We start from the raw sequence: 10,468 nt of genomic DNA on the forward strand, positions 1-10,468 counted from the left end.
TAAAAATGCAAGCCTAAAAGTAATAAAATGTTGATAGTCCAATTAACTAATATAACTATCTAACTAAATATGCAATCTAATGAAAGTTGCGTTCCATTACGGAATCACCCTGGACTGGTTGCTAGCACATCTACACTTAAGGACAACTTGAAACCCTCAATGTTTTTGGAATTCAGGAGAAAGCCAGAAAACCCACACAAGCATTGGGCAGACAAAAAACTCCACACAGGAAGGCCACAATCATGACTCAAACCTAGAAGCACTGAACTGTAACGCCAATGTGCTAACCACTCATCCAGCACGCTGCCTCACCATGGATTCATAAACCTGCAATTATTTCCCTTAGTTGTGTCACACAAATCAAACTTGTTAATTTTACAATAGCCAGTACAAATCATAGATGTTGCCATATTTGGCTTCTGACTCGCTTGTCATGTGTGTTTTCTTCCCATCAATCCAGAGATCACAAAAATCATTGGGAACAAAGAAGTAAATTTGACCCCTCAGTGCGTCGAAACTGGTTCCCTCCTGGTAGCACCACGAATCTTTAGTCCAAAGCTACAATCAAGAGCGCGTGATTATTCTTATTTAAAAGGTGGGGCGGAAACAGCCCCGCTCTTGAGAAGGCGGTTGCCATGGATTTCGATTTCGAACAGCCCATCCCACTTGTGATGTCAGCGCTCGAGATAGGGAGAGAGAATGTGAGCGAGAGTAGGGAGCTGAAAGGGGTTGGCTAGAGAGGACGGGAGCCTGTTGCTTATCATCAGCAGCCAAGCTACTGTTGAACATCTTTCCTCTTTCACCTCTTCACATTTTTACCCCGGAAAAGATCTGCTTGGAATCAAGATCACAGTGAGTATTTTTCTTTTTCCATCTTCATGTTGGGGTTGCATTGGTCTTTACTCTAAACCTCATATCCTTGTGTCACATAGTTTGCTCTTGCAGCCAAAAGTTGAGAGCATTTGACTTTTTGTCACCCGCCTGCTCCTCTCGGGTCAATGAAGCCGTTTTGAGACACAAAAGTGACAGTGGCATCTGGCATGCCCTTTCCACATCACAGCCATTTGCATACTGGATGCGGCGCGCACACACCATGGTAACACGCTAACCCGCATCTCATCTCATGACGTGATGCTCGACCTTTTTCCGGAATGAATGAAGTTTAAATGCTTGTTCTCTTTCTTTAGTTGTTTGATATTGATTATGTATTGCTGTAATTTGACAACGTCAGAAAGGCTTTATTGAGTTTGTACTGCAGTATAACCTCTAATTCCACACAGTTTGTCGGTCAACAACTTTCAAACCTAAATGATTTTTTTGAGAAAATTGCAGCCAAATAAATTCACTGCTATTAATAAATACAGTGTACTTTAATTAACTCAGATCATATGATGATGAGTTCTAATGCTTGTGTTTGCTTACCGTATTTTCCGGACTATAAGGTGCACCTAAAAAAACCTAAAATTTTCTCAAAAGCCGACAGTGCGCCTTATAGTCCGGTGCGCCTTATATATGGTCCAAATTCCTAAATTTAAACTGGCCCGAAGCATTGTGTCATGAAATCAATCATAAGTGGCCCATTGAAAACTATGAATCATGAATCAAAAAGACTATGGATCATTAGTGATTATAAAGCTATTTGTTGCGTCTGACGTTGAAATAAAAAAGATAAAATGGAGAATGACTTGATTTGGATTAAAAATCTGTCATGATGCATTAATGGTGCGCCTTATAGTCCGGTGCGCCTTACATAAGGACAACGTTTTAAAACGGGCCATTCATTGAAGGTGCGCCTTATAGTCCGCTGCGCCTTATAGTCCAGAAAATATGGTACTTCATGTCATTTCCTGTGAATAGTCTTCTTTTCTAATGTTCTTCCTTATGTGGACCTACCTGAGGCTGCCTTTTAGAATTAGTGTCATAAAGCAGACCCAAAAAGCCTTGAAGCAAACAAACAATCATGTTCAACAGTATTTGACGAGAGGAAATTTTGTGGAATTTAATTTTTAATGAGATAATATGACCGCAGTCTTTTTTGATTCTACAAAACAAAGGCTTTCGTTAAGTTCTTAAAATGACACTTCATCCTAAAATCATCTATTTATAGGTCTTAAAATGCAACAGTCAAAGCAGCTGAATACAAACATGACAATGTTTCATTGTGTTGAGTAAGGATAATGCAGTTGATGTGATAGGGTCACCCAGGATTTTCTGAGAAACACTCTGCGGATTTATTTGTATTGTCACACCAGAGAGGAATATAATATGATGCGTCCTCCACCCCAACACGTCTTTCAAAGTTTGAAGCCAAGATGGATGACATGCAATAGATCATTTGCTCTCCCTCCTGCAGGTAATTATGGCTATAATGAGACCAACTAATGACTTGTTCCAGTTTTAACTACTAATAGTAACTGTCTGATTCCCCTCCGCTAGTGCGCCGTTGTGGGAGGGAACATAGAGTAGACTTGCCATCCAATGGAAGATGATCCCTTAATTCCTCTGAAATTTATCTCAAACAGAGGCAAGCAATCTACGTGACATGTAGGTGCAGGAGATCTGCGTGTGCAAAGTAATTTAAAAGGTGCCACAAGGAGATTTCCCTTTATGGATGATGTAAAGTTGACCGCTGTGGAATGGGCATTCCATCAAATCCACCAAAATCGGGTTACACCACCTGCGCCACAATTTAGACCTGCTTGTAGTTAGCCTAAATTCTAGTCAACCCTCTGTCACTACATTGACAGGTATGCCGAGGGCGTGTATTAGCAAATCTTCTTGGCTTGTCTAGCTGGACGACTTAATAGACTGGCCCCGGCATAAAAATGCATCCATTTTTACGCCGCGCACACGAGCACCCGGCTATGAAAATAGGGAGCTCCGTTTTCTTTTTTTTATTATTTTCTGGTCTCGTCGCCAACCTTTCTCTTCACAGCAGGTTTTGAAAAGAACATGACTGGGATTGAATGACAGGATGTCTTTTCATCCCACCTGGGGTTGACTTTAAAAAAAAGGGGAAACGGCATGGCAACAGCATGGGGCCAAACCAACATTAAGGAACAGGCTGTAAAATAATCCTACGGGCTGCAAATTGCCCCCAGGCCATGAGTAATAGACCACTACATTAGAGGAAGTCACAGATTGACAAAGTAACAGTGGTGCACCATTATGCATCAGTGAGCATCAACCGCATTCGATTTGGAGCTTTTGTAAAGACTGTATCATCTTTATGCAAATGTGAAATACAGGAGGAGCACAACTGGGCTACCATGAAATGTATCTCAAGTTTTATCCGTATATGACGGGGTGGGTCGGTTAACAAATATGGGTGACCAACAAATATTGACTGGAGTACCCTTCACAGGGTCACTGAGAGTCACAAGTCTGTCTTTAGTGCAGTGTGGGAACACTTCCTGTTCAGTGACATGGGTGTGAAAATAATTGTGAATGGTTGTCTGTTTAAATATGCCTTGTGTTTGACTGGTGTCTTTTTTTTTTTTTTTTTTTTGTCTTCCTAGCTTTCTATTTTACGGGTGAGTGGCCCCATCCCACTGATGTAACAACTGTGCATATACAGACCTTTAAAAAGTGTATTGGCAATGATGCACTGTCTGGTCTGCCTCAATGCTTCAGGTAGCGATTGTTGTCACACCCGACAGCCGTTAGGTCGCATGATTGCAGCTCGGCGGGAAAAGGGGAATCGCAAGATGGATTGTGAGCACTGATGGATTTATGGAGAGACAGAGAGCGCGAGCTTGATGTCACACCAGCTCAATCGTTGATGAGGAGGAGTTGAACTGTGTGAATGTTTTTTAGACTACATGGATTGCTTCGAGAATTTACAGAGCACACTGAGATTATTGACTCCGCCTATATGATGACTCGAGAATTTTGACTACACAGTAGTTTGTTACTCTCTTGTCAATGTTAAAGCCAGTCTATTGATTACCAAGTTAAAGTTAAGACAGGTCTTGCATACATACTAGGTTTTAACCAGATAAGTCACAAGTCCTAAATTTGGTGTTTCTAGTCTGACTCGAGAGCCCCAATTTCTAATTTCAATCGCGATACAAATATGACCTACATTTATTTATTGCTAAAACAGAAGTCCTGAAACATAACAGCAATCGCGGTACTAATTTTATAAGACTGACTATCTTGTTGCCATTCATACAATGGAAAAATAGCCCTGTGTTTAATTCAATAGACCCAGATTTCACATTGAGTAATTTGAGACGAGATTATCACAAAATTTAGTTTGGTGGCATGCTGTGAGATTTAATTTAAATCTTTGTGCCTTATATTACTAAGAATTGGAAAACTCTACTCAATTGTTTGGGTGTGCCTCCTCTTGTGGCTCATTTAGTTTATATGTGCGGTAAATGCAGCCACTGAAGCCAGTACGCATCATCATCATTATTGCATAGTTCCTGATGCTGCACAAACATGAATGCACATTGTGGCAGACCACAGTCTTCGGGAGTCACTTTTCTCCTTGAAGTCAATGACAACTTTTTAGCTTCAGAACACAATAGACACATAGACATTGGTGTAGAAATGAGATGTTCCACACAAAGTGGTATATGGAGCTGTCTCCAAATTGAACGTGATTCAGAGCCAATGAGAAATCGGAAGGTCAGCTCTCGGCTTTGGGCAACTTTCTCGAAGCAACATCCTCTTAGAGTCCATTAGAGGACAGTGTGCTGTTAACAGGAAGTGGATTAAAGAGGCTTGATGTGGTTGTGATGGTCATTTAGGGACGGACAATGTTCCAGTTTCAGATGACATACCAAGAGAAGACATGGCAAAAATAACAAGGCTGTGAGACTTATTGTTACTCAAGTGAGCAAAATGCAAATCCTTGGCTTTCAGACGATTTGGAAAAAAATCTGCCATGTTCATGATTTCACTTAGCCATTAATCTCTATTAACTCTATTATTACTATTTAGAGAGACATATTAAGAAATTCTATGTAATGTCACATTCCGAATGAAAATGTTCATAATTACACATTAGGTTAGCACAAAGATGATTCACACACACTGAGCTACAATGATTGACATGTCAGACCATCTAGTGACTGATAAGTCTGCCAATGCAGGAAGGCAGTACAGTGTTCCCTCACCTTCCCCTGGTGATATGTTCCTAAATATACACAATCTTTTAGATGTGTAAAATACATGTTTTAAAACTGCTCACGTTTAGCAATTCTGCTAAGTAAAAATTTTCTTTCCTGGTCGAGGTGGTGTAAAGAGAAGCACAACGCAAGCTAGTGAGTCACCAGGCAATCTGGAGAACATGCCCCAAGGCCTGCTTGTGATCACACTGGCACACGGAGAGGCCAGACCACCGCCGATCTGGTAGAGGGAACAGCCTTCGTCGCCCTTGTTGCCTTTCATCACATGCTAGCACATTCTGTATTTTTCTGGCAAGAGGAGGCTTTTAAAATACGCACGCAAAAAAAATGCTCCAGTAAGTGCGGAGAGGCAAAAGCACAGTCGGTTAAAGTGAGGAATCAAATAGCCTGGAGGGGTTAAGTATGATTTAATGTAGCTGGAGAGTGGCGTAGGCCCGTGCACATCCATACCGGTGGAGCTCTGTGGGTGTATTGATAACCTCTGCTGCACCAACACAACTTGGTCGACATGATTATTTTTGTTGATGTAAAGGCTTTTCATGTTGAAGAATAAGAGTTGGTTCATAAGGTCCAAGGTGAAGAAAGCACGAGTTCTGCTGCCACAACTCTGGCCTCTTCTTGTATTCCGAGCGAAAAAAATGCCGTGGGATCTTTCAGCTTATGTTATTATTGTGTTGCTTTTTAACCGGCCGTGACGTCGTCAGACTTTTCCACTGAAGGCCCGTGACTAATGACCGGTGATGAGTTTCCCTCGCAAGTCTGGTCGCATTGGTCTCATCATCACTCACTCTGCTTAGTTGCTTGATGACGTGACACAAAGGATATTTATATATGTATATGTACAGTAAAAGCAAAACAAAACACTATTAGGCCACTGTCAAATAAATCCGGCAATATTAACTTTTTTTTTTTCTTTCATCCTTTTTGACTCCTTTACAAAATGTGCATTTTGACATGTAGATATTAAGAGCTTTTAAACCCCCCATGGCTATGACGGAGGATTTCTGCAGGTGGAACATTTCCCTGAGTGTGACAGTGCAGGTGTCTAATAAGCATTCACTTCCTCACATTTCACTTTTAGAAGCCCACACATCCTTCCGGAACAGCACAATTGTTGCTATTAGCAGATGCAAGCGCTGACATTTTAATTGCTGACATCCAATTCAATTACTGGAATTGATTTAATTTGCTCAGGCAGCGGTCCTTGAAGCAGCACTGAACATTCTTCTTTGTCTTTTCCTGCAAGAACATTCTGAAACAAACTTGATCCCCTAAAAATCACATTTCATGTCAACTTCAGTGAATGTAACTATTTGTTTTGGTAAACACTTTTTACAATTTTGGTAGTCTTGATTATGTTGGCAGACAACTTAGAGTTCACTGATGTCCTTTCACAGGCAACAGCAGGGGAAGAAGCGGAGGCTCAGGCATGCGAGCAGGCCAGTAAACATGACCCTGCTGACAGGCGACGGCTCCGACTACGACTACAGCGCCTTGAGCTGCGCCTCCGATACTTCCTTCAACCCTCCACCCTTGCAGGAGCAGGAGGCCCGCAAGGGAGCCTTCTACAAGAGGGCGCAGCCTGCCCCCGAGCTTGCCCCCGGACGAGAACCCGCGTCGCTGTCAAACACCCGCAAAGTCCACGCCATTATCAATGTGGGTGGCATGCGCTACCAGTTGCCTTGGACCACTCTGGAGGACTTTCCGTTGTCCCGTTTAGGCCAGCTGCACCTGTGCAGCAGCTTCGATGAGATCATGGGTATTTGCGATGACTACGATGTCACACACAACGAGTTCTTCTTTGACCGCAATCCATGCGCCTTCCGGACCATCCTGACCTTCCTGAGGGCGGGCAAGCTTCGCTCGCTCAGGGAGATGTGTGCCCTCTCCTTCCGGGAGGAGCTGCTGTACTGGGGGGTCCCGGAGGAGAGCCTGGAGTGGTGCTGTCGCCGACGCCTTCTGCAACGTTTGGAAGAGTTTGAGGCAATGGAGCGGGCTGCAGAGGAGGAAGAACTGCTGCAGGATTTTTCTGATTCAGACAGCAGGGGGCGTCCTGCAGAGTCCTGCTTGAATTGCTTCATGACCAAGTTGAGAGACATGGTGGAGAGACCTCACTCTGGACTCCCCGGGAAGATCTTTGCTTGTCTATCGGTGTTGTTTGTCACCATCACTGCTGTCAACCTCTCCATAAGCACCATGCCTGCCCTGAGGCAAGAGGAGGAAGCGGTGAGTAGCATCCAAAAATTCACTTAGAGGGTACGCTTACACCCTGTAAGAGCTACACGCTAGTTGTACGTGGCTATATTCCCCTGACAAGGTTCACATCCTTAGTGGAAAAAAGGACCCCACCAATGATGAACACAATAAGGTTTCGACAAAGGGTTTCAAACTTGGTTTAGGCTTTCAAAGTAGTGTTTTTGACTATGATTTGGGTTTCACTGTAGGCTTTTAAAATAGGGTTAGGGTTTTAAGAGAGTTTCAAACTAGGATTAGAAATTCAAAGTAGGATTTTAAAGTAGGGCTTTAAACTGAGGTAAAGTCTTTGAAGTAGCACTTCAAACTGAGGTTATAAAGGGTTAGGGTTGGGGGTTATGGCCTTAAGGTTGGGGTTTAGGAATTAGGGTATATGGTTAGCGTTAGAATTAGGGGTTAGTTTTAGGAATAGGGTTAATAATAGGGGGTTAGGGGTCATTGTGTATGTATCAGCTTTATAAACCAGGGTCAGGGTAGGGTTTTAAACGGGAATTTGGGTGTAGAGTTAGGATTGTTGGTTAATTAAAGTAAAGTCATCTTTTTAAACCGGCATTGGGTTTCATAGAAGGGTTTGAAACTATGTTAAAGGTTTCAAACTAGGTTTAGGGTTTCAAAGTGGTGTTTCATTTTAAAATTAGGGTTTCAAACGATGGCTAGCTCAAAATATGTCCTTTAAGACTAGCTGAAGCCCCATAATGCAGTATCTCCCCCTAGTGGTTACTAAACAAATGTTGTTGCCTTTATCTTTGATCAGGGCACATGCTCCCGGATGTGCTACAACGTCTTTATTGTGGAGACGGTGTGTGTGGCCTGGTTCTCCCTGGAGTTCTCCCTGCGTTTCATCCAGGACCGCTCCAAGCTGACCTTCCTGCGACACCCCCTCAACCTCATTGACGTGTTGGCCATCTTACCCTACTACATCACACTGCTGGTGGACACCACCTCCGAGGGCGAGAGGCGCCCGGGCTCAGGCAGCAGCTACCTGGACAAGGTGGGCCTGGTGCTGCGTGTTCTACGAGCTTTGCGCATCCTCTATGTGATGCGACTGGCTCGCCATTCGCTGGGTCTGCAGACTCTGGGGCTGACCGCCCGCCGCTGCACACGCGAGTTTGGTCTGCTCCTGCTCTTCCTGTGTGTGGCCATCGCCCTCTACTCGCCGCTGCTCTACCTGATTGAGAACGAAATGGCCGCTACGCAGGAGTTCACCAGCATCCCCGCCACCTACTGGTGGGCGGTCATCACCATGACGACGGTGGGCTACGGTGACATGGTGCCACGCAGCATCCCAGGTCAGGTGGTGGCCCTGAGCAGCATCCTGAGTGGCATCCTCCTCATGGCCTTCCCCGTCACCTCCATCTTCCACACCTTCTCACGCTCCTACATGGAGCTCAAGCAGGAGCAGCAGAGGATCCTGCAGAGGCGGACGCATTTCATGCTGCGTGGTCACATGACCGGTCTGGGGAGCAACCTCTCCCTGGAGAGCGACATGCTCTTCCCCATCGGGCCGTCTGACACCCGAGACTTGGACGACTGACTGAAAGACGAATGGACAGAAAGGACAAAGGTCTTCCCAGAGATGCAGCCCTTCTGTGTAGCAGCAACCTGTGGACAAACATGGAAAGAAGAAAGGATTGTAAAAAAAAAAGGGTACTTTATCTTCAATTATCGCTTTAAGCATCGTTATCATACAGCATCCATTATTTGGAAAATGTAGTTACGTTTCACCAATAAGGCTGAGGCCTACTATCTATGAGACTGAATACAGGAGCTGTATCAAAAATATAGGGTTAAAAAGTCACCACTAACTTTGGTATTTATTTACTTGAAGTGGAAGTCAATCCCCAAACTTTCCTCTATGGTAATCAGATTAACATTGTGTTTGTGGAAGAGGAGTTAAGCAGCAAAATTTAACGGTTTTTGTTCATCACGGCTCACCTGTTTTCTGAAGCTGAGCCATGAGATCTACCACAACACATAATATTATGATGTTTTTGTATAGGCAGCGCTTTTGATACAGCTCTTGAATTTGATGCAGGTACAGGTTAACAATTAGAGCTCACCATTATGAAATAGTAACAATAGTTCCTCTGCTACCAGAGGATTTTTATGCAATTTTTCACAACTGATGGGTATCTTTCAGATTACTGTTGTTATCAATGTTGTACAGCCAAGATTTGAATGCCAAACTTCAGAAGCGGTAGATTGGGGTCAAACGTTTTGTACTTGCAAAAACAAAACTCATATTTGGGGAAAAAAAAAACAAACTTAAATCTGAAAATAACCATACTGAGCTTAAAACTTGAAAAGTAAAATAATGCATTCAAAATAAAAATAAATATACTTGTTTGAAATTTTTTTCGAATTGAAAATAGTTTTGCTACGCCTTGGTCATTTTTTTATGGATAAACTATTGATTTTCAGGTTTCACCTCAATTTATTTTTCAAGATTTGAGGTCTTCTTTTTTTCAGTTGCATGTTTTATATTTTCGGATTCCCCTTTTCAGGTTCAACTCTTGTTTTTTCAGATTCACCTCTTTTTTTTCAGGTTCAAATCTTCTTTGCGAGTTGGATACTTTTGACCCGAATCTGGTGTGGGGGCGTGGAATCACGAGTGACAGCTGAACTGGAAGGCTTGGAATCACGTTTCAGGGAACGTAGGAACTAAAACAAATGAAACTTGACGCCTTTATACGGCATAGTCATGACAATGGAAGCCTTAGAATTTATGCCTGTGACAAATCTATATCTAAATACCCATTTCTGACAGTACTGAGCACAAAAACAGATCTAAGAGCTGTAGATTTAATGCCACTGAACAGAAGATGGCAGTGCTGTACAAGATTATATTATGTACAATACGGTATCTGTACTATTAAAAGTAAACACAGTTGTACATCAATTAATGAGTAAATGTAAGATTTTTTTTAACCTTTATTTTTATTTTAACCAATCGTCAATGTAGGATAATGTATATAATAGTATTGGACATTTAAAAATAGTTTGTCCAATGAAATTAATATATTAAACAACGAAAAGCATTCAAAATGTTTCAAATTTTATTTAATTTTATCGCCATC

General features: G+C 42.6%; 1 protein-coding gene across 1 annotated transcript; it reads left to right on the plus strand.

Annotated features, from left to right (window-relative positions):
• The first annotated feature begins 742 nt into the window (after positions 1–742).
• On the plus strand, positions 743–9,742 carry kcng1 (potassium voltage-gated channel, subfamily G, member 1). The gene is made up of 3 exons (XM_088361325.1): positions 743–852; positions 6,536–7,364; positions 8,146–9,742. The coding sequence occupies exons 2-3, from the start codon at positions 6,588–6,590 to the stop codon at positions 8,923–8,925; spliced, it is 1,557 nt and encodes a 518-aa protein (XP_088217451.1). The 5' UTR covers positions 743–852; positions 6,536–6,587; the 3' UTR covers positions 8,926–9,742.
• Positions 9,743–10,468: the final 726 nt, after the last annotated feature.

This window comes from Syngnathus floridae, chromosome 2 (assembly GCF_059516105.1).
Source record: "Syngnathus floridae isolate MCC-2025c chromosome 2, RoL_Sflo_1.0, whole genome shotgun sequence".
NCBI classification, from domain to species: domain Eukaryota; kingdom Metazoa; phylum Chordata; class Actinopteri; order Syngnathiformes; family Syngnathidae; genus Syngnathus; species Syngnathus floridae.

Bases quoted from the DNA above. Each gene is read 5' to 3' on its own strand.
- kcng1 (XM_088361325.1), top strand. From the start codon at position 6,588: ATGACCCTGCTGACAGGCGACGGCTCCGACTACGACTACAGCGCCTTG. The intron at 7,365-8,145 runs GTGAGTAGCATC...ATCTTTGATCAG, and splicing joins TGAGGCAAGAGGAGGAAGCG to GGCACATGCTCCCGGATGTG.